This window comes from Aotus nancymaae, unplaced genomic scaffold, assembly GCF_030222135.1.
Source record: "Aotus nancymaae isolate 86718 unplaced genomic scaffold, 86718_ANA_hifiasm-v0.15.2.pri h1tg000064l_1, whole genome shotgun sequence".
Classification (NCBI taxonomy): domain Eukaryota; kingdom Metazoa; phylum Chordata; class Mammalia; order Primates; family Aotidae; genus Aotus; species Aotus nancymaae.
The window spans coordinates 33,045,540-33,068,601 of NW_026988479.1; the positions used below are offsets into that span (position 1 = coordinate 33,045,540).

The 23,062-nt window shown below is 53.3% G+C and overlaps 1 protein-coding gene across 7 annotated transcripts in view; it reads left to right on the forward strand.

The window, feature by feature from the left end:
- MAD1L1 (mitotic arrest deficient 1 like 1) overlaps nt 1-23,062 on the forward strand; it is a 404,019-nt gene that overhangs the window by 3,442 nt on the left and 377,515 nt on the right. For all 7 annotated transcript variants that reach the window (XM_064366614.1, XM_064366612.1, XM_064366620.1 and 4 more), the window contains 7 exons: nt 3,857-3,997; nt 6,668-6,847; nt 10,109-10,233; nt 11,576-11,657; nt 13,448-13,578; nt 13,732-13,846; nt 14,829-14,890. In XM_064366614.1, coding sequence (XP_064222684.1) covers nt 3,857-3,997; nt 6,668-6,847; nt 10,109-10,233; nt 11,576-11,657; nt 13,448-13,578; nt 13,732-13,846; nt 14,829-14,890 — 836 coding nt within the window. The remainder of the gene's footprint in view (nt 1-3,856; nt 3,998-6,667; nt 6,848-10,108; nt 10,234-11,575; nt 11,658-13,447; nt 13,579-13,731; nt 13,847-14,828; nt 14,891-23,062) is intronic.

Consider the following 23,062-nt stretch of genomic DNA (forward strand, 5'->3'; position numbering starts at 1 on the left):
TGGGTCAGTATTAGCTCAGCCTAGAGACCAGTTACTCGTCTTCCAGGTCTCACTGTGGGCATTCCTCATTTTGGGGCAGTAACTGGAGGCCGTTTGGGGCCCTGAGCCATCATGGCTTAAAGGCCTGCCTTGTTAGCACCCTGAGTGGGCCTGGCGTTCAGCATTGCATTCACACAAGTGCACCCACAGACTCTGGTAACAGGATCGGAAAGCCAGTTCATTTGTCTGATTGAGGACAGAACCCAAACTGCCTGGGAGTGTGAGCACCAGGACTGTGTGGGAAAGCTGTGTTGAAAACACAATTCCCGGTTAGCTCAGAGAGAAAGCCATGGCAGTGAGCAGAGGGACTGCATGTTTTGTGGTCTCAGACTGTGGCGGGCCATTTGCAGATTTTGGGGTGATTTTTATAGTTTTCTTCTATAAAGTAGTTGTATTTTACTTCATTACAAGTTCTTGGGATTGCTCACTGTAGACACAGCTGCAGAGGACTCAGGTATCCTGAAGGACTTCAGGTTCCAAAGAGTGATGGGCCCAGTCCCAGTTGGGAAGTGGTGGGGAATGATGTCTCCAGCCTTGCCTGGGCCCTGTGGCTGCACAGGCTTCTATAGGTTCCTCTGCCTGGGCCCTCTTTTGCAGTCCCTGCTGCAGGCTCCAGAAGCATTCTGTAGTCCTGTCCCTGTTAGAGGAGGCTCTGGCTTCCTGCTGCTTTCGGAGCCCAGTTGAGGCCCTGTTGCATTTGGTGAAACTGTTGTGTGTGTATGTGCATTTGTTTTGTTGCATAATTGAATTAATATGTGTTTTTTAGAATGTTAGCTTGCTCACTGCCCTTTCTTGATGAGGACTGTTTTTTATTCTGAGATAAGGTCTTTTATATATGTATAGATATTTTATTGTTAAAATGCTCTTTTATGAAATTATGGTAATAGATGGTAGTTATTTTTTATCACTGGCAAAATTAGAAGTTGCTAACTCTGAGCTGGGTGTAGTGGCTCACACCTGTAATCCCAGTACTTTGGGAGGCTGAAGTGGGTGGATTACTTGAGGTCAGGAGTTCGAGACCAGCCTGGCCAACATGGTGAAACCCCATCTCTACCAAAAATACAAAAATTAGGTGGGCGTGGATGCCTGTAATCCCAGCTACTCTGGAGGCTGAGGCAGGGGAATTGCTTGAACCTGGGAGGCAGAGGTTACAGTGAGCTGAAATCATGCCACTGCACTCCAGCCTGGGAAATAGGGAGCAAGACTCCCTCTTAAAAAAAAAAAGAAGATTGGTAGGTCTGGTCTGAAATGCTTTGATGCAGATGTCTGGGACCTCTTGTCCTATCTGTCAAAGCTGTGGGATTCTAGAATCTCACTTGGACCTGGGAGGCCCCCAGAGCTCACACTGATAAGGGCCTCCTCAGCGAGGGGATCAGTGGTGGAGTGTGGTAGTCAGAACGAGGTGGTTAGCAGAGTGATGACCACAAGCCCAGCCTTGGTCCCTGGCCCCTGTCACATCCCATTGCTGGACTTCCGTCATGGTTCCTTCTCTCCTGCTGAGCCCCTGGAGTGACAGGGAGAGCCTGGAGAACACAGCAGGCTGGGGGAATGTGTGCTGTCTGCATTTTTACATCTGTGTTTATTTAAATGTAAGGGCGAGCTTTCAGTTCCTGTCTCAGTTGTAGTCAGCTCCAGGCAGAGGTGGCACATGGATCAGGTGTGTCTGGGACTCCTGGTCCCTGCTAGTGGTGACCCCTGCAGGCAGGGTGCCCACCTTTCTGGAGAGGCTCAGAAATGAGACCAGGAAGGCTGCTGAGTTTGAAGGACAGTCTTGGGAACCCCCAAACAGCAGCAGTTGGGAATTGAAACACGGTAACATAGGTATAAAGAATGTGTGGGCCTGGGCCACCAGAGAACACAGGTGGGAGGATGGAGAAACATTCCTTCCCTGTCCTGGGCTTTCCTGGCCTTGGCATGCTTGACATTTGGGCTGGGTGATTCTTTTTCCTCAGGACTTTCTTGTGCATTGTGGGCTGTTTAGCAACATCCCTGGCCTCTACCCACTGATGCCAGCCAGCAGCACACACATACGACCACCCACTGTGATAATCAGAAGTATCTCCACACAGTGCCAGATGTTCCAGGGGCAAAACTGGCCCCTTTGGGAACCACCACTCTACTCTGGTGCTTCTCAAACTTTCATGTGCTTGTGAATGCCCTGAGAATGTGTTTAAAAAGAAGATTCTTTTTTTATTTTGGAGACAGGGTCTACTCTGTCATCCAGGCTAGAGTGCAGTGGTGCAATCTCAGCTTACTGCAGCCTCTGTCTCCTGGGTTCAAGTGATTCTCCCACCTCAGCCTCCTGATAGCTGACATTACAGGTGTGCACCACCATGCCTGGCTAATTTTTGTAGTTTTGAATAGAGACGGTGTTTCACCATGTTGGCCAAGCTGGTCTCAAACGCCTGACCTCCAGTGATGAACTCACCTTGTCCCCCCAAAGTGCTGGGATTACAGGTATGAGCCACCATGCCCAGCCTAGATTCTTTTTTTTTTTTTTTTTTTGAGACAAAGTCTCACCCTGTCACCCAGGCTGGAGTACAGTGGCATGATCTTGGCTCACTGCAGCCTCCACCTCCTGGGTTCAAGCGATTCTCCTGCCTCAGCCTCCCGGGTACCTGGGACTGCAGGTGTGTGCCACCATGCCCAGCTAATTTTTGTATTTTTAGTAGAGATGGGGTTTCCCCATGTTGGCCATGCTGATCTTGAACTCCTGGCCTCAAGTGATCCATCAGCCTTGACCTCCCAAAGTGCTGGGATTACAAGCATGAGCCACCACACCCGACCTAAAGAGAAGATTGTGATTCAGTAGGTCTGGGGTGTAGCCTGAGACTCTGCATTTAAGTGCCGAGAGATGCTGTGCTGCTGCACTGCAAAGCTCTGGGCCACATGAAGAGTCGGTGACTCTGCCTTTTCCTCCAGCTAAGCAGGTTGTACCCAAAGGCTGGCTCTGGAACTGTTTGGCAAATCTCTGGGGCCCTTTGAGACTCAGCTCACCTGTAATCACTAGCCCTGTGTGGTAGGCCCACTTCTGAGAGGCCCCCAGATTCCATGCTCCTGGTGCACACTCACCTTCTACTGTCTCTCAGGTGTTCAGTCAAATACTGACTAGGTATCATTGCTGTGGGATTTTGCAGATATAATTAAGACCTCAGATCTATTGACCTTAAGATAGAGATTACCTGGGTGGGCTTGGTCTACTCATGTGAGCCCTTGAAGTCTGAGTCCAGGTGTCTGAGACAGAGCAGTCAGAGACATGGCAGGAGAGGGTTTGATGAGGGAGATTGGTTGTGGTTGACTTTGGAGATGGAGAGGGCCACATGGCAAGGGATGTGGGTATCTTCTAGGAGTTGACAGCTGTATTGGGCTGGCAGCTGGCAGGAAAGGAGACCTCGTTCTCCATCCCTGTGAGCTTGTGAGAGGATCCCGAGCTCCACATGAGAACACGTCCTGGCTCACTGCATTGATTTTTAGCCTGGGAGACCCTGATCAGAGAACGCAACCACCTATGTCTGAACTTCTGACCCACAGAGCCATTGGCTGGTAAATAAATAGGTGGCATTCGAGGCCATTGAGTTCACTAGTATGCTTTATGTCATCTCAAGAGACGTCTTCCTCCTCCCAGGCTTTTTCACCTTCCTGTCACTTGTCCCTCTCCCATTCCCCAGCCTGGGGCCCAGTGGCTGGGCAACATCAAGACTTAGCCTGGGCCCTGCGGGAACGGGTGCTCAGGGAGTGTGTCTGTTGCATGGAGTCACTCACCTTGTTTGATACAGTCACTGAGGATTCTTTTGTTATTTGGGTGTGACCTGTGCAGTTGGAGGAAAGAGCAGAGCAGATCCGTTCCAAGTCCCACCTCATCCAGGTGGAGCGAGAGAAGATGCAGATGGAACTGAGTCACAAGAGGGCTCGAGTGGAGCTGGAGAGAGCGGCCAGCACCAGTGCCAGGAACTATGAGGTGGGTTCAGGTGGGGCGAGGTTTGGCCCAGCCAGCCCCAGGAAGCAAGGGGACTGCATGGTAACTGCCAGGCTGTAAGAAATCAGATCCCAGCCCCTGGGAGAAAGGGGGCTGTGCAGAGTACCTACCAGGCTGTAAGAAATCAGAACCCAGTCCCTGGGAGCAAGGGGGCTGTGCACGGTACTTGTCAGGCCATGAGAAATCCAGAACGCAGCTGGCTGGAAGCCTGACATGCCCTGTGCCACGGTTGCCAGGACATTCCTTCTGAGGCCACTCATGCTGGGGGCCAGATATAAGTTATGCTTGATATCCTAGAGAAGGGTGGCGTGAAATGGGGACAATTGCAAAGGGTGGCCCCTTGCTGTGTCTGTTCAGTGAGGCTGCAGCACTGGCCCACAAACCTCCTGGCTTCCTCTTCCCTCTGGAAGAACTGGAAGGCAGGTCTGGCAGAAATGCCGAGTGGTTTAGGAGTGACAGGCTTAGGAGCTCACGGGGTGGAATGGGGTTTGGGTCCATGCTAGGCCTTTGTGTTGGAGGGCTGTAGCAAAGAGTGCCGGCCTCAGTGGCAGCTGGCTGTTGCTCCTGGCTTGCCTAGGGCAGTAGGGAAAGCTCCTTGTCCTTGGGGAAGAAATTAGGTTTCCACCGAATGTGCTGATCTCCTCTGCTTTGATTAACAGCACTTTGCCAGGGTTTCAGTAAGTGCTGATGAGCTGTGGATGCTGCCAAGGCTCAGGCAGAGCAGTGGATGGAGAGTCTCCCTGGCCTCTGTGCCCTTTCTTGCTGGTGGATGTGTCTAGCCCTTTCCCCCGCCGACCTCATGCAGTTTATTCACGCATACTCCTAGGCCCTAGAAAAATAAATAGCTCACGTCTTCTGGGGTGTGATGCTTTTTGGATTCCTTGTCCCTCGCCTGCAGATCCTGGCTGCAGTGTGTTGTGTGGGCTTAACGAGCCCAAGACACTGCCGGCGTGGGTGCCGCTGCCTCTAGGGTGGCTCCCATGCTGCTTTGAGAGCTGTTTTCTCTGAGAGGGTTGGGGCTTTTGCTCATGGCCTGGGTGAGTCCTAGGAGGGACAGTCCTGGTGGAATTGGTGGGAAGGGGAGGGAGAGGACACATGAATCTCCCTGACTATTGAGGTTCCCTGGTTAGGAGTGGAAAGGTGGCACCAGTTTAGTGGCACCATTAGTCTGGAGGCAGCCTGCTCACGGCATGGCTCTGGCTCTAGGACAGGAGGAATGAGTGCACAGCCGTTTGAGTTTCTCTGGGCCAAGAGTCCCCGAGGACGGGGCCCACCTGATCTGTCCAGGATCTCCATCATGCGGCACAACTTATGGCACCTTATGGATGCTCACAAATGTTTGATTGAGGGAGGGGTCACTGTAGGGTCTCCAGAGCCCTTTCTTGGGGAAATCCAAGGATGCAGGTGACTGAGCTTACACCTGGGGCTCCCTGCTGAGCTCCAGCCACCTTCCAACAGGCCTTTCCTTCCTTGCCCACAGACACAGCTGCATGAGACCCCAAGAACAGTCGGAACCAGTGGTTTTCCAATTGTTCCTTGGAGTTCCACCTGGAAACCTATTAGGGAGTGAAACCTAAGTGTCTGAAGTCCAGGGACCTGCTGGCTGCCCTGTCTGCACTAGGACTGGCAGCACCAGGCCCAGTGCCACATCTGGCTTGTGGCAGTGCGGAGCGGAGCCCTGTGACAACCCCAGCTCTCTTCTTGTTCTGCATCACAGAAGGGACTCTTGGTTGTGGTGAGACAGCTCTTGCAGCTCACAAGGGCTGGAGTCCCTCTGAGGTATGGGTCAGCCATCAGAAGGTGGCCTCCCTCTGTTATACCTCTCCTAGGTTTTGGGCTGGAGTACCCTGGACAAGGGTAGCACAAGCACGTACTCTGCCCTGGGCTCCATGAGTGCTTGGCACTTCCTGAGGAAGGCAGGGTGAGAGGGCCCAGAGTGCTGGGCTCCACCAGGACTTACCATCTTCACCTCCCAGGACTCCCGTACCTGGCAGTGAACTCAGCAGGGCCTGCGGGTCATTAGAATCAGGAGATCTGAGCATGGTTCTTGGTTCTGTCCCATCCTAACCAGCGAGAGCCATGTGGCCTCCCCAAGGCCAGTCCTGCGCGGTGGCTCTGGAGGTTTGTGTGAGATGCTGTGCATATGTGGCAGAGTTGAGCCCAGTGTAAACTGCTTCTGTCTGCAACCTCCTGTCCATGCCACCTGTCTCTGCCCCTGTCATCTGCTCGCTGGGGGAGTGCCAGCTCATTTTAGTGCTGGCCAGAGTGTGCTTAGTCAGGACCTGCTGGTGCTGCAGAGCTCAGCTTCTCTACAAGGTCCATTCTGAATTTCACATTTCCCGTGCTCCCTTTCCCTGCAAAGGCAACCGCTGAGCAGATGGTTTGATGAGTGTGTGTGTGATCTGTGCCAAGTGCCCTTCCTGGGAGCCCTGACCTCTCACAGTGCTCACGTCATGGTGTCTCAGCGGGGGCGCCAATGCTGGAGCTGGGTCCCAGGTCCCGTCCTGGCTCTGCCACTGACTTGGCTGGTGGGTCCTGCTTGGCTCTTTTCTGCGCCTCGGTGGCCTATTCTGAGAGAGGCGTGGGGGTGAGGGCTCCCCACTGACCCTCCCATGGGTGGCATGTGGCATCTTACTCTTGCTCTCTTGACAGCGTGAGGTTGACCGCAACCAGGAGCTCCTGACACGCATCCGGCAGCTTCAGGAGCGTGAGGCTGGGGCGGAGGAGAAGATGCAGGAGCAGCTGGAGCGCAGCAGGCAGTGTCAGCAGAGCCTGGATGCTACCAGCAAGAGGCTACGTGAGAAAGAGGACAGCCTGGCCCAGGCTGGCGAGGTGAGTGGGGCCTCTGCTGGGCTGGGTCCGCCCTCCTGAAGCTGTGTTCCAGAGAGAGGGAATGCATGCTCTTGTTTGCCTCTGCAGCGCCACCTTTGTGTTTTTAGTTGTGTTTCCCACATGGGCAGCTGTGTTTTTTGCATAGCTGTAATCAGTAGAAGTATTAATTTTCCATTCTGTAGTTTTCAGTTAAAAAGTTGAGCGTTTGGTCCAGGCATGGTGGCTCACGCCTGTAATCCCAGCACTCTGGGAGGCCGAGGAGGGTGGATCACCTGGTCAGGAGTTCAAGACCAGCCTGACCAACATGGTAAAACCCCATCTCTACAAAAAATACAAAAATTAGCCGGGCGTGATGGTGGGCACCTGTAATCCCAGCTACTCGGGAGGCTGAGGCAGGAGAATTGCTTGAAGCCGGGAGGTGGAGGTTGCAGTGAGCCAAGATCATGCCATTGTACTCCAGCCTGGGTGACAGAGTGAGATTCTCTCTCAAAAAAAAAGGAGCACTTTTTTTCTTCTGTAATTATGAATTTTAATGGTTGATGAATCTGCTTTTTGTCGTTTGTGAATGTTCAGTGTGTTTGCGTTCACTCGTCATATCTATGTGGCAGGTAGCCCATCCTCTAGCCCTCGCTTCTGTTGACTTTGGACAGACCCCTAGGTTTGGGTTATAAGGTCCCCAGCGATGACGGTCTCTGTGGCGGTTGCTCTTAGAGCCCTAGTTGAGGGCTCCAGTTTCCCTGCCGCCTTCCATGTCATGAATGGTGGTCTGTTCTGGAAATAGTTGTTGATTTTTCAGGAGGCTTAAATAGGCATGTTTGGATTTGCATTTCTTTGACTATCGGCAAGGTCTGCAGGCATCCAATGGTGTCAGAGAATTGCCTCTGAACTGGAGCCAGTGTGAACTGCAGTCCATGTGAAGGTTGCGTTCGTTTTAGAAACAGCCCGGACATGGGTGCTGGTGGAAACTGGAATCTTCTGACCTCTCCTGTCCCTATTCTGTGGCGATCAAGATCGCTGGTGCCAAAAGAAAACATGAAAGTGGAGGTGTGGGGGTCCGGGTGGGGCGGGCGTGCAGCACCTCGTGCACGTTCTCCATCTGCAGCTCTTCTGGAGGGGTCCAGAAGCTGGTTGTGGTTGTTTTTCTGGGCAGGGCTAGGGAGGCGTGTTCAGGTTGTTCCCCCAGCTGCATCTGGAGGGAATGTTGGCAGGAGAGGAGGCATGATTGGCTCCTGAGAAGCCACTCTTGCCTTGCCCGTGCTCTGGGTTCCAGGCCCTGTGTGCTGGGCTGTGCTGGAGGCAGGTCGGGGATTCCATGGGGAAGGGTGAGTTGTGCCCAGCACTCCATGAGGGGCAGAGGAGCAGGAGACTGTAGGAGGTGCAGGGCGGTGCTCAGTGGGATGGGGTGCAGTAAGAGGAAGTTCGTCACGTGGAGGTGCTGCTGCTGTGGTCTGTCACGTCTAAGCCAAGGTGGCAGCTCCTCAGGAAAGCCTTCCCTGCTCACTAGGCCTTGGCTTCCTTCTCTGGTGGCAGGGCCCTGACTGTCACCCTCCTTACTCTGGAATTATCTTATGTGCCTCTTCCTTGCCAACTGTCCTGCGTCCCCTACAACACGGGTGCCCCTGCGGGCAGGTGGGCTCGGCTCTGCATCTGGCTCACCCCTGGCACCCGCTGTGTATTAAGACCTCTGGGAGGATGTGTTTATTGTTAATATGTTTTCAATACCTTTCTTTTCTTTTTGACTCCCAGGTTGGCCCCTCACTATTGTGGTGAAGTAAACTGTACAGATTGTGGGTGTGCAGGGAGCACGCACGTCCCCATGCAGGCCTTCCCAGAATGGCACTGGGTGGACAGCGGTGATGGGCTTCAGCGGCCCTGAGCTGTGCACGGGTTCTCTGGGATGGGGAAATGAGTGCTGTGGGCTCCTTGTTTGTGGAGGGTGCCACCCCGCTAGGTCCCCCTAGGTTGTTTGCTGTGTGAGTTTGCCATTGTCCTGACCTGGATGCGTGGTCCCCAGAGCTTATATCACCCCCATGTGTTTCCGTGTGTTAACTTACAGCGATGCTTCTCAGTGTCCACTTGGCTTTTCACATTGGCTTGATCCGAGGACACCTGGGGTTTTCTGAGCTTTTCCAGGGGGTTAGGGTCCTCAGAAGTTTGCCTGTGGGGGATGATCAGGAGGAAGTGTGGTGGTTTGGTTGCGTTGCATTTGGGTTCCGTGATGTCAGGCAGACCTGCACCTGCTGTCCTGGAAGCTACTGCAGGGACTGCTGGGTTTGCTCAGGGACCGCCTCCCCAGGTGGCTCCTTCCTGTGCCAAGCACTCCCCTTCCAAGCACATGGCCTGCCAGCAGGTACTGCCCAGCCCTCTGCAGAGCCTCCATCTTTGTCCTTTTGGTTGGCCATTGCGTTGCTGTTGTTCGAAGGTGATGTTATTAGCAAACAGCCGGCACAGTAGCATGGGGGTGGCTAGGGAGGGATGCCAAGAGCCACATTTGGAGGGAAGGCCAAAGTGATGGTGTGGCAGGCACGTGGATGCCTGGTGGGACTTTGGGAGTGTGGGGCACTGGCACAGAGACTGCCAGGTGCCAGGCCTGAGAGTCCAGGCCCATCTTGGCTGGTGGGGGCTTTTGCTTCTGAAGCCTCCTCACCAAGCCTCCTTTCCAGGGGCCCTGGCTGGGGCCTGGGTGTTTTCTGTCAGCTCTTGGGTGGCCTGTGGCAGGCTCTGAGCTGTGCTGTTCTGGAGCACCTGGAGAAGGGTGGCCCTGCATGTCAGAGTCTGCCTGGGTGCATGTCCTCCTAGAGGAGGTGGCTTTGCCCCCTGGCTCCCTGCTCCCCTGACCCCCATCCCTCTGCCCCTCTGCCCCTCTGCCCCTCTGCCCCCCATTGCCCCCCGCCCCCTACCCCCTTGCCCCCCTGCCCCTCTATCCCCCTGCCTCTCTACTCCTCTGCCCCCTCTCCCCTGCCCCTCTGCCCCCTCTCCTCTGCCCCTCTGCTCCCGCCCCTCTGCCCCCTGCCCCCCTGCCCCTCTGCTCCCTGCCCCCCTGCCCCTCTGCCCCCTGCCTCCCTGCCCCCTGCCCCCCTGCCCCTCTGCCCCTGCCCCTCTGCCCCCTGCCCCCCTGCCCCCTGTCCCCTCTCCCCTGCCCCTCTGCCCCCTGCCCCCCACCCCTCTGCCCCCTGCCTCCCTGCCCCTCTGCCTCTCTGCCCCCTGCCCTGCTCATGGTCTTGGCTCACTAAGCGGCTCTCTGGCCCCCTCTGCTTTTAGACCATCAACACACTGAAGGGGAGGATCTCAGAACTGCAGTGGAACGTGATGGATCAGGAGATGCGGATGAAGCGCCTGGAGTCGGAGAAGCAGGAGCTGCAGGAGCAGCTGGACCTGCAGCACAAGTGGGTGGGGGCCAGGGTGTGGGGTCAAGGCAGGAGCTGGCAGGGGTCAGGTCACAGGTTGGGGTGTGGGGCCTGCCTCTCTCCTGGTGGCTGGGTGGGATGTGGATGCACTCCCGGATGCTGTCCTAATTCACAGACAATCGAGGGGCAGACACTGAGGCCCCTAGAGCCAGGACCATGAGCCCAGAAAGTGTCCTCATGTTCCTAGAGCAGAGTGGGGGCAGCAACTTCCTCGCACTCCTTCCTGGAGAGGGCTTCTGCAGATTTTACTTTATTTTTTGAGACAGTGTCTCACTCTGTCATCCAGTCTAGAGTGTAGTGGCACAATCATGGCTCACTGCAGCCTCGACCTCCTGGGGTCAAGCGATCCTCCTGTCTCAGCCTGCAGAGTAGCTGCGACTGCAGGCATATGCACTATACCTGGCTAATTTTTTGAGATGGAGTCTCACTCTGTCATCCTGGCTCGAGTGCAGTGGCACCATCTCGGCTCACCACAACCTCTGCCTCCTGGGTTCAGTGATTCTCCTGCCTCAGCTTCCTCAGTAGCTGGGATTACAGGCACCTGCCACCGTGCCTGGCTAATTTTGCAACTGGCTAATTTTACAAAATGTTTCGTAGAGATGGGGGTCTCACTTTGTCACCCAGGCTGGTCTTGAGCTCCTGGCCTCAAGTGATTCTCCTGCCTCATCCTCCTAGAGTGCTGGGATTACAGGTGTGAGCCACCGTGCCCTATTTAGGGCTAGATTTAAAGGGTAGCACCATGTGCCTTGGAGGTGCAGGGGATGTGGCTGGGAAGGGATGTCCAGGCACAGGGCTGGGCTCAGCCAAGGTACAGACGTGAGAGCCTTGTGTGGAGGTACGGTCAGCACCTCCTAAGATGCCCAGCACTGGGGGCATCTCCTACCCGGCATCTCCTAAAGAGTTTGACCCTTCCCTCAGCAGATGTGGTTTTAGGAGAGTTCCAGTTTCGTAGTAGAGAGGAGAGGTCATTTCTAGGTGGGGCTCTGCCACAACTGCACCAGGGCTGCAGGTTGCAGCCGGCAGGTGAAAGCTGTGGGTGCCGCTGCTGTCGAGGACCTTGCAGGTGTCTTGGGGTCACTACGCACCCCGTACGGATGAGCAGACTGAGGCCTCAGAGCCAGCCAGCAGGGGCTGGGGCCCAGGACCTTGGGGTACCCATGCAGTGGGAGTGTGTGTGTGGAGGTCTGTGCAGGTGGGGGTCCTGAACCTTGGGGTGGGAGTGAGAGTGTGTGGGTCTGTGCTGGGGCGGAGCTCAGGCTGAAGAGAATTGTTGGCCTCGCCACATGCCTGTTTCTGTATGTGATGTATTTTTTTTTAATAGAAAATGGCAGGAAGTCAGTCAGAAAATCCAAGAACTCCAGGCCAGCCAAGAAGCGAGAGCAGACCAAGAGCAGCAGATTAAGGTGAGTTGCTTGTGTCAGGTGCCTTGTGGACATCCCTGTGGTGGCCTTGGCTCTCCTGCCCCTGTCGGCCTTTCTGCGCCAGTGCCGAGCTCCGTGGGCCTCCTGTGAGGTTTGCTGCTGCCCTGTGTGGTGGGCCTTTTGCTGGGCACCAGGGATGCCGTGGTGAATAAGGCAGATGCTGCTGCCCTCAGGGAGTGTGCATTCTAGAGGATGGAGACTAACCAGAGACACGAAGAGAAAATGTCCGAATGTATGATGATGTCAAGTGCTAAAGAGTGTGAGAAGATGATACAGGCATAGATGGGCTGAGAAATATGCCCACAGTTGCACAGCTGGAGCTGGGTCTCAGTCGGGGTGACCTACTCAAGCTCATGCTGTGCCCTTTCCCTGTGGAGGGCGTGCCAGGGAGACGCTGACTCCGGATCCCTCTCCTACCTCCCGTTGCCTGGAGAGCAGCCTCCAGACCCTGTGCTCCGGCTGTGCCCCCTTGGCCCCCCATGTACCCTCACCTCCATGCCTCATACCAGCTCTTCCTGGCTGCAGAGCTGACCGTCACCCCCAACCTAGCCTCTGCCATGTCACCCCCTGGTGGTGTTCCCTGGCCCCTCGTCCTCCCATCTGCATCCCTCGGCCCACCTGTCAGGATTTGCTGGCCGGTGAGGCCTGGTGTCTGCCTTTTGCATCACTGTCTCTGCCACTTGACCTGGTACATTGCACAGAGATGGACTCCGTTAGTGTTTGCTGAATGACTGTCTGGTTTGGTCTTGGTTTCATCCTCTGCCTGTTCAGTGACTTGCTGCTCACAGATGTCAGCTGTCTGTGTCCCAAGGAGACTGGGTACCATAGGGAAAAGCCTGTCCTCACTATTGGAAAGACTAAGCTGTTACACACGTGCTACTAGAGGGGCAGAAGTGGGCTTGACACGGGAGGGTGGGGTGTTTCACCATGGAGTGTCCTATTGGGTCAGACTTGAGATAGACTTTTGCTTCTCGATAGCTCCCTGAGGGCAGGACAGTGGTGTGCACAGCAGCCCAGCGGTGTGTGGTGTGAATGCCAGCTCCCAGTGCATGGTGGGCTGGGAGGACAGTGTTGGGAAGAGCTGCCCTGGACTGAATGCTGAGGCTCAGTATTGGAAGCAGCTTTGAGGGCCCTGGTGCAGCCCGGAAAGGCCTCCCAGAGGAGAGTCCTGAGCCATGGAGGCTGCTGAGGACCTGGGGCAATTTAGCAGAGGAACTTCCTGGCCTCAGTGACTTTACTTTTTAGGGGATGCTTTTTTCTATAGCAGATTTAGGTTCACAGCAAAATGAGCAGAAGGTAGAGCTCCTGTGTGCCCTTGCTCCCCGCCTCCCCCCGCAAAAAAAAAAACACACCGCCTTTTCTGGTAGAGGGGAGCACATGTGACGGTGATGAACCTGCCTGGACACATCAGTGTCAGGGAGAATCCACAGGTCACTCAAGTGTCTCTCCTAGAGTGGGACAGTGTATGGTTTGGGCAAATGTAAAATGTCCTATATTCACTGTTAGAGCGTCACACAGAAGAGTTTTACTGCCTAAAAATCCTTTGTGCTCCCCCAGTTAATCCCTGATTCTCTCCTTCTGAGCCGCTGACAATTCCCAAACTTTTGATGTCTCTATAGTTCCCCCTTTCCCAGAATGTCCTGTGGTTGGATCCTGCAGTTCGTGTAGCCGTTGCAGACCGGCTTCTTTCTCTTAGCCGTGTGCGTGTGATTTTCTCCAGGTCTCTTCAATGGTTCATTTTTCCCTTCTTCTCTGTCCCTGGCCTCCATCAGGATTTGGAGCAGAAGCTGTCCCTACAAGAGCAGGATGCTGCGATTGTGAAGAACATGAAGTCTGAGCTGGTGCGACTCCCTAGGCTGGAACGGGAGCTGAAGCAGCTGCGGGAGGAGAGTGCACGCCTGCGGTGAGGGGGCATGGGGGATGGAGTAGCCTGTAGTGAGTCTGGGTTTGTGTGCAGGAGCCCGTGGTGCAGACCCCGTAGGGGCAGGGCTCCTGGGCTCTTGGCTTCATCCCCAGGGTGTGTGGCTATTTGAGCAACTCTTTGTGGCACTGCCAGGGAGATGAGAGAGACCAATGGGCTGCTCCAGGAGGAGCTGGAAGGGCTGCAGAGGAAGCTGGGGCGCCAGGAGAAGATGCAGGAGACGCTGGTTGACTTGGAGCTGGAGAACGAGGTGAGGGTCTGCGCGGAGTGGGTCGTACCCTTGCTTGATGGGGTGGGAGGCAGAATCATGGTCCCCAGAGAGGTCCATGCCTTGTCTCCAGAGCTTGTGAACACGGCACCTTCCCTGGCAGGGTGACTGAGGTCACAGGTCAGCTGGCCCACAGCGGGGAGGGGCTCCTAGGCCGTCCTGGGGGCTCAGAGTGACATCAGAGGGACTTGGCAGCTCCTGCTGGGTGTGGAGATGGAGGAGGGGCCACAAGCCAAGGAACGTGGGTGCCTCTGGAAGCTGGAAAGGGCAGGGAAGTGGACTCTCCCCTGGAACCTGCAGAAGGAACTCAGCCCTGCTGACACCACGATTCCAGCCCAGGGAGACCCATTTTGGATTTCTGAACTAGAGTACTATAAGATATTCCATTTGTAGGCCTGTTTTTTTTTTTTTTTGAGACGGAGTCTTGCTCTTGCCAGGCTGGAGTACAGTGGCGTGATCTTGGCTCACTGCAACCTCTGCCTCCTGGGTTCAAGCGATTCCCTTGCCTCAGCCTCCTGAGTAGCTGGGACTACAGGCATGTGCCACCACGCCCAGCTAATTTTTGTATTTTTAGTAGAGACAGGGTTTCACCATGTTGGCCAGGATGGTCTCAATCTCTTGATGTCTTGATCCACCTGCAGCCTCTCAAAGTGCTGGGATTACAGGCATGAACCACTGCGCCCAGCCTGCTTGCTGGGATTCATACTTGAATTTATGGGGCCAGGAAGGAGTGAGGCATGAAGTGCACGGTGTGAGGCATGAAGCGTACAGTGTGACTTCTGCAGTTGGGGAATAATAACCCGGCCACTTCCAAGCAGACTTGGAGCATTTAGTGCCCATCTCAGAGATAAGGGTAGGCTTTCCTGAGAGGTCAGGGACTTAGCGCCGTGATCATTATTGTCAGTCTTATGTGATAATCCTGTGGCAGGCGATGACAGGGTCCGTGCTTTTGTTGTCTTTTCAGAGGCTGCTGGCCAAGTTGCAAAGCTGGGAGAGACTGGACCAGACCACGGGCTTGAATGTCAGGTAGGGAGGGGCAGGTGCCTCTGGAGTCCCACCTTCTCTGAAGGGTCGCTGGGGAAGAGCAGAGTCTGCCTCCTGCTCACGGGCACTGTCTCTAAAAGGCTGGTGGGGCCTTTTGTCCTGGGCTGCTCAGGTTTAATGAGGCCTTTCTCAGCGGGTGGGGCAGTGGAACTGAGCGACTCTTCCTTCTGAAGCCTTAGTAACGTATTCATTGAGTAGCAGAATATCCACAGCAAACCAGTGGCAGGTGTCTGATTGCCCTGCATTGTGGGGCTTTGTGAAAGGACTCTTTCTGGTGTATCCTGAGGAAGTAATTGCTTTTGGGGAAAATCATTCATTTTAGGGAACTGTAACCAGTGGAGATGAGCTGAGTTTTTAGAGTTCAGAAAAACCCACCGTATTAGGCTGTTCTTGCATTGCTATAAAGAAATACCTGAGAGTGGGTGATTATGAAGAAAAGCTGTGGAATTGGATCACACTTCTGTAGGCTGTACAGGAAGCATGGTGCTGACATCTGCTCAGCTTCTGGTGAAGCCGCAGGAAACTTCCAGTCATGGCAGAAGGTGAAGGGGGAACAGGCATGTCACATGGCAAAAGCAGGAGCGAGCAAGAGAGAGAGAGAGAGAGAGAGAGAGAGAAAGAGAGACAGAGACAAAAAGAGCGAGAGAGTGCTGCATGAGAGCAGTGCTTGGAGGGAGGTGCCATGCACTTCTTAATGATCAGATCTCATGAGAACTTACTATCATGAAGACAGCCCCAAGCTGTGAGGGATCTGCCCCAACGATCCAAACACTTTCCACCGGACTCCACTTCTAGCCCTGGGGATTACAATTCAACATGAGATGTGGGCAGGGATGCAGATCCAAACAGTTCTCACCCACCATAGTGGAAGACTATTGTCTGGTGTTTGTAGCAGCCTCTTCAGCCAGTCTGTTCCAAGCTGAGTCCCAGCGCATGGGTGGAGGGAGGTGGGGTGGAGCTGCCGGGGGACCACCCTGGGTGCTGGGGATGGCATTCTTACAGACAGGAGAGCAGGACTGTTCCCAGGTCTGGTCCTGTCTGTCCTCCTACTCCATCCATCTCAAGGGCCTGTGCTCATCTTTCTCCAGCAGCTGCTCAGTTGGCTCCCGCCCTTCAGCCCCTGGGCCCCTGCAGGTCACCGCCTCCTGTCAGCTCTGGTCTGGGCCCCACTTTGTGGTTGCCCTGGTGCACCAGGTCTCGGGAAGGTGCCAGAGTGATGCTTTTGAGGGAGCCATCGGAGCCTGGGGCTCATGGCCTTGGTGCTGGTGCTGAGGCCGCCTCTTGTTGTGTTTGCTTGTGAGATTTCAAGGCTTCCCGCTTCCTTCCTGTCTTTTCTGCTGCTCTGGAAACTAGGCTGAGACTGAGATGAGACTCTCTGAAAGAGCTGTCCTGTGGCCGCACCATCCAACTGGTTCTGGAATCTACTACCTTCTCATCAGCATTACCGGCTTCAGTTCTCAGTCATCTGAAAATGCCCCTTCATCTTCTTTGAGCTTTGCTAAATCAGAGTTTGGCCCGGGCTGCCATCTCCTCTTGAACTCCCCCTGTAGAACACGGACTTCTGTAGGGCCAGCCTCAGCGGGGCCTAAATGCTTTGTGCTTCTGTCTGTTCACTGGGCTTATTAATTGCTTGTAAGGCGACCCTTCTGCTTCCAGGGATACTCTGGCCAGATGAGAAACCTCTGTGACTTTTTTCCTGTGAGGGACATCAGAGGCCCCCTCGTGCCTGATGGACCTGGCCTTGTTGGATGGTCCAAGTGTGCAGTTTGCCCTGGAGCACTCAGTGTCAGTCAGGCACACAGACCTGGCACAGTTGGCTGCTGTCTCTGGCTGGTTACAAAGTACTGCTGCTCCATCAGCCTTTGCTCTGTCCCCTCATCTGAGTGCCTTGCCTGGATGTGGCCTGTGTGAGGGCAAGCTGGCCTGGGGTGCTGCTGGCTGGTGTGAGGGTGAGCTGGCCTGGGGGTGTTGCCTGGGTGTGGCCAGCATGAGGACAAGCTGGCCTGGGTGCTGCCGTCCGGTGTGAGGACGAGCTGGCCTGGGGTGCTGCCTGCCTGTATGTTCTGTGTTTACTCTGAGCACCCTGGTGGCCAGGCCCTACATGGGGGAGAGGAGGGGTCGGTCTGCAGGGCTGGTGGAGGTGGGCTGCCTGTGTCCACTGCCAGCTTAAAGGGGTGGGAGGCAAGTGGCATGCATATGTGGCACCCTGCAGCTTTGATGAGGAAAATAGATAGTGCTTTGGGGGCTGGGGGGTGCTGGATTCAAGTCCCCTTCCCGCCAACAGTAAGACCTGTTTCAAGTCACTGCGCTGCTCTGGGCCAGTGTTCTCTTCATTGAAAGGGGAACACGGAGTTCTCCTCCCTGCTGCGTGTGAAGATCAGATGCTATCATGTACTTGTGGAGGGCCCTGTGAGTAGGAGAGGGTTGGTGCGAGCGACCTCTCTGAGCAGCCAGAGGCTGATGTCCAGGAAGGGATGGAGCCATCCTCACTGTGGGGGTTGACCCCTAGTTTCCTGCGTTGGCCTTGGCCGTGGGTGTGGTAGAGGGCAGGTTTCCTCACGTGCTTGGTCACCTGCCGGGCCTGGGCCCCTTCAGGGCTCCCCACCACTCCTTGTGTTTCCTGTGCATCACAGGGTGGGTGTCTGAATGTGGTTCTGATTCATGCTCGATGTTAGTGGGGGTAGCACCCATGTCACAGTCCCTGGGAATGCAGGCTGGGAGTCCTGAATGCGGCTCATAGAGGGTTTGGTAAACATGTGCACCTCGAGGGTTTGGTAAATGTGCATTTCTGGCTGGGCACAGTGGCTCACGCCTGTAATCCCAATGCTTTGGGAGGCTGCAGCAGGGGGATCACTCTAGCCTACATGTTTGAGATCAACCTGGGCAACATAGTTGAGACCCTGTCTGTACCAAAAAAGAAAGAAAAAAATAGCTGTGCTCAGTAGTGCACACCTATAGTCCCAGCTACCCAGGAGATGGAGGTGGGAGGATCACCTGAGCCTAGGAGGTCAAGACTTCAGTGAGCCATGATCACACTACTGTACTCCAGTGACAGAATAAGACCCTGTCTCTAAAAAAACAAACAAAAAACAAAGTGCATTATTTCTGGGTAAACCACAGATACACTGGGCTTTCTTTCTATTTTTAGGAACCAGATTTGGGGCAGTTCCTAGGGATTTCTGAAGCCCATGTCAGGCAACATTGAATGTGGCGATGAAGTGGGCAGTGGGGACACAGATGCAGTGAGAAGCTGGGGCCTCGGGGCCATAGCTGCCGCTTATGGTCCCTTGGGAGGGGTGAGCACACTTGCTGTTCATATGTGGAGACACGTGTTCTTCTGTGGGCGAGCTTGGGGATCCCCTCCACTCAGCTGTGGGGACCTGAGGTGATATCACATATCCTGGAAGCAGAGGGCTCGGCAGCTGGGAGTGCCCTGGGCCTGTGTGAGTGGGCTGGCATCTGCTTACCTTCAGGCCCAGGCCTTGCTGGGATTTGGGGCTTGCTGAGGCCCCAGGCCCCGTGGGTGCAGAGCAGCTGCTGCCACTAGGTGGTGCCCCTGCCTTGGTGATCCTTCCCACAGCCATTTCCCTTGGGTCTCTTTGGCCTTGTGGTCCCATCACCCTCCCACCATGGGACTTGCTTGCTGACACCAGGGTTGTAGTTGATGGGACTTGCTTGCTGACACCAAGGTTGTAGTTGATGGGACTTGCTTGCTGACACCAGGGTTGTAGTTGATGGGACTTGCTTGCTGACACCAGGGTTGTAGTTGATGGGACTTGCTTGCTGACACCAGGGTTGTAGTTGATGGGGATGTGAGGGGCCTGTGGCCACTATTCCTGCCTGCCTTTAGCGGGGTGCTTCTGGCTGTCCCATGCCTGCCCAGTTTCTGACCAGCATCCTGGGGACCCTCAGGCCCCAGGGCTGTGAGTCCCTGGTGTTGAGGCCAGGTGTCCTCTGCATGGGCCTTTCCCTAAGGACAGGACTCTGGTGTCCTGCAATCCTCAGACGGCTCTTTGGCCTTATCCCGGACTTGGATGTACCCTGGCTGAGCCCCAGGAGAGAGCGGCCTGCTCACCCTCTTCCCCATGTGGGGCTTGTTATGTCTTAGGAGAGGAGGCTGGGCGAGTTGGCTGGGGCGAGTCAGTGAAACCATGGGAAGACCCTGTGGAACGAGGTCCTTATGTATCACACAGGCCTGGGCACATGTGACATGTCCAGCACACAGGGTCATGCAGGTTGGGGGCATACTAGTTTCTACAACTTTGAAGTCACAGGCAGGAAGGGACACAGTGCGTGTGGATGAGCCTGCGTGAACACACATGTGGGGAAGGGCAGGATGCCAGTGCCAGTAGTGTGGTGTTGATACGCTTTCCCTTAGGGTGTTGGGCCTTGGGCTGAGGGAGTTGGCAGCAGTCTGGCAGGCAGTGATGTGATGAGCTTGGTCTCCTAGGAGCGTGGTCTATCTTGAGGGATGACTTAAGATTGTGGAAAGTGGATGCCAGGACACACCCTTTGAGGTACATGTCAACCTAGGCAAGACGTCAGGGGCACAGGAGGAGGAGGTGTAATCGAGAGAGGCCAGTGGGAAAGATGTGTAAGAATGGAGGCCATCTGGGAATGCAGGGTGCTTCTCTTTGGAAAATCACCTGTTTCAGTAGAATGAAAAAGGGGTGCAGGCCATCTCTGTAGGCAAGCAGCACAACCGTTGATAACAATCCCAAATGCATTTGTGATTGAAAATTCTCAGCAAGCTAGGAAGAGAAGAGAAATTCCTCAACCAGGTAAAAGACACCTGTGGAAAACCACAGCTGATATAATATAAGGGTGAAACTGACTGCGTCCCTGACACAGAGACCAGGCAGGGTGTCTGTTCCCACCACCCCTGGTCACACTGTGCTGGAGATCTTCACCAGTATAATTAGGCAAGCAAAAAGAAAAGGTAGATAGACTGGAAAGGAGGAAGTAAAACTATATCTGGAGACAACATAATTATCTGTAGAAGTTTCCGGGGTATCAATGACAAGCCAGTAGGACTAAACAGTGAGGTTTACAGGGTCACAGCATACAAGGACAGTGTACCAAAATAGGTTACGTTTCCATATGCTAGCAATGAGCCACTGGAGTACATACCACATATGACGGCATCAAAGTCCATGAAATACTCAGGGATGCATATAAGAAAATCTGTGTAAGATTTGTACACTGAGAAGCTTCAGATGCAACTGAGACATTAAGATCACCTAATATAAAAAAATGGAGACATCGTAAGGGGTAAAATGAACTCTTTTCCCCTCTGCTCTCACACAGCCACTGACTCAGTACTTCCGACATCAGATACTGGAAGGTTCCCCACACACCAACCAGTTATCCAGGGGATACCAGCTGGGTGTCCTGCAACCTCATCTGTACTCTCTCCACCTGGAGTTAGTATCAGCTCCCCGGGGATCAGGGCCCAGTCCCACACATTTGGGCCCCACTTCAGATTCTGGTTGCAAGGTAGTAGGCTGTCATCTATGCTTCATTGTACTGTTTTCTTCTCTCCCTCTGTCACTGATGTCAGCTGTACTTCTGACTAACAGGCTATTAAAGGAGGCTCCTGTAAGCCATTCCTTGGGTTTAATTAATTTGCTAGTGTGACTCTCAGAACTCAGGAAAGCATTTTCTTATGTTTACTCCTGTGTTATAAAGGATGTTAGGATACCTGAATTGAACCTTAGAAAGACTGGAAAAAAAAAAGGATGTTAGGAATAATTCAGGTGAACAGGTCTGTAGAGTGAGGTACGAGGGGAGGCCTGGAGCTGCCATGCCCTCTTTGGGTACACCACCCTCCAGGACTTTTCACGTGTGCAGCTCTGAACCCTGGCCTTATTTATGGGTTTTTACGGAGGCTTTGTCACATAAGCATGATTGATTACACCACTGGCCGTTGGGAATCAACTCAACCTTCCGCCCCTCTCCCCTTCTGGGAGATTGAGGGGTGGTACTCAAAGTCCCAACCCTCTAATTCTACCTTGGTGTTTCTGGTGACCATCCTATCTGAAGCTGCCTGGGGGCTGCCAACCACCAGTCATGTGTGTCAGGGAACAGAAAGACCAAATATATATTTCAGAGTATCATAAAGGTACCATGTTCATGTATTGGAAGGTTCATTATTGTTAAGATGGTAGTTTGCTCAAATTGTCCCAAATATTTGACATCCCAAACAAAACCCCAGCAGGCTTTTGGGGTAGAAATTGATGAACTGAATTCTAAAATTTCTATTTTTTTGAGACAGACTCTTGCTCTGTCACCCAGGCTGGAGTGCAATGGCACAGTCTCGGCTCACTGTAACCTCTGCCTCCTGTGTTCAAGTGATTCTCCTGCCTCAGCCTCCTGAGTAGCTGGGATTACAGGTGCATGCTACCACGCCTGGCTAATTTTTATATTTTTAGTAGAGACGGGATTTCACCATGTTGGCCAGGCTGGTCTTGAACTCCTGACCTAGGTGATCCACCCTCTTTGGCCTCCTAAAGTGCTGGGATTACAGATGTGAGCCAATGTACCTGGCCGACCATTTCTAACATTTCTGTGGGAATGTAAAGCACCTGTAAATTGTTATAGCCATAACAATTTTGAAAAAGAGCAAGTTATAGGGCTTACACTGGCCAATTTCAAGGCACGTTGTAAATTGCATAAATTGAGACAGTGTGGTATTAAGTATAGACGTATGTAAATCATTACAACAGAGTAGAAAGTTCAGAAATAATTCAAGAATACAGTGTTGATTGTTGTCAAAAGTGTCAAGGTAGTTCAGTGGGAAAAAGAGTCTTTTCACAAGCATGGTAAACCAGTAGGCTGCCTCATGCTGTACACAAGATTTAACTCAATGACCCATTGACTTATGTAAAAGTCACAAAATCTGGAAGCTATGGTTTGGCAAAGAGGTTTTAGGATACAATGACCATGAACCAGAAATGAAAAAATTGATGAATTAGACTTCATCAAAATTGAAAACTTCTCTCAAAAGACACAAATGAAAAGGCAGACCATAGACTAGGAAAATATTTGTGATATATTAACATGCATCTGCCCAAAGATGCACTCCAGGATAATACAGAATTCTCACAAATTAGTTACCATAGTTTAAAAAATGGTCAGAAGACTTTTAACAGATATTTTATTATTTATTTATTTATTTGGAGATGGAGTCTTGCTCTGTTACCCAGGCTGGAGTGCAGTGGCACAGTCTTAGCTCACTGCAACCTCTGCCTCCCGAGTTCAGGCAATTCTCCCACCTCAGCCTCCTGAGTAGCTGGGATTCCAGGCATGCGCTACCACACCCAGCTAATTTTTGTATTTTAGTAGAGATGGGTTTCACCATGTTGGCCGGGCTAGTCTCGAACTCCTGACCTCAGGTGATCTGCCTGCCTTAGCCTCCCAAAGTGCTGGGATTACAGGTGTGAGCCACTGCGCCTGAACTGCTGTGACAGATACTTTACAAGAGATGGTATACAAATGGTAAATAAGAACATGAAAAGATGGTCAACATAGTTGGTTATTAGGGGAATACAAATTAAGACTGTAATCGCCCAGCACAGTTCTTCTTGCTGCCCAGAAAAGCTAACGCCCTGTGAACAGCAGGTGTGACAGCAAAGAAAGAGTTTAATGATTGCAGAGCCAGGCAAGGGAGGTGGACAAGAGATAACTCTCAAATCTGTCTCCCTGAGAATTCGGAGGTGAGGGTTTGAGGGTATTTTGGTGGACAGCGGCCTAGGGAGTGGTGAATGCTGGTTGGTCGGGTTGGGGATGCCATCATAGGGGTGTCAGTACTGTCTTTATGCAGCTAAGTCAGTTCTTGGGAGATAGGGTCACAGGTCCAGGTGGCATCTCTTGAGCTGCTGAAATGCTAAATCTGAAAACTATCTCAAAGACCAGTTCTTTAGGTTTCACAATAGTGATGTTGTTTGTAGGAGCCATTAGGGAAGTTCTGAATCTTGTAACCTCTGGTTACTTGACTCTGGGCAGCAGGCACTATAGAAGAGCAAGCTAAATAAGCAGAGGCAGGTGGTGGTTTAAGTGTGCTTGTTCTCTAGCAAAGTTCAGGCCTCTGTGGTGATGCCAGTCTTAGGAATGTGGCTTTAATCTCCAAACAAGGAGGGGTGTCAGTTTTCCTTG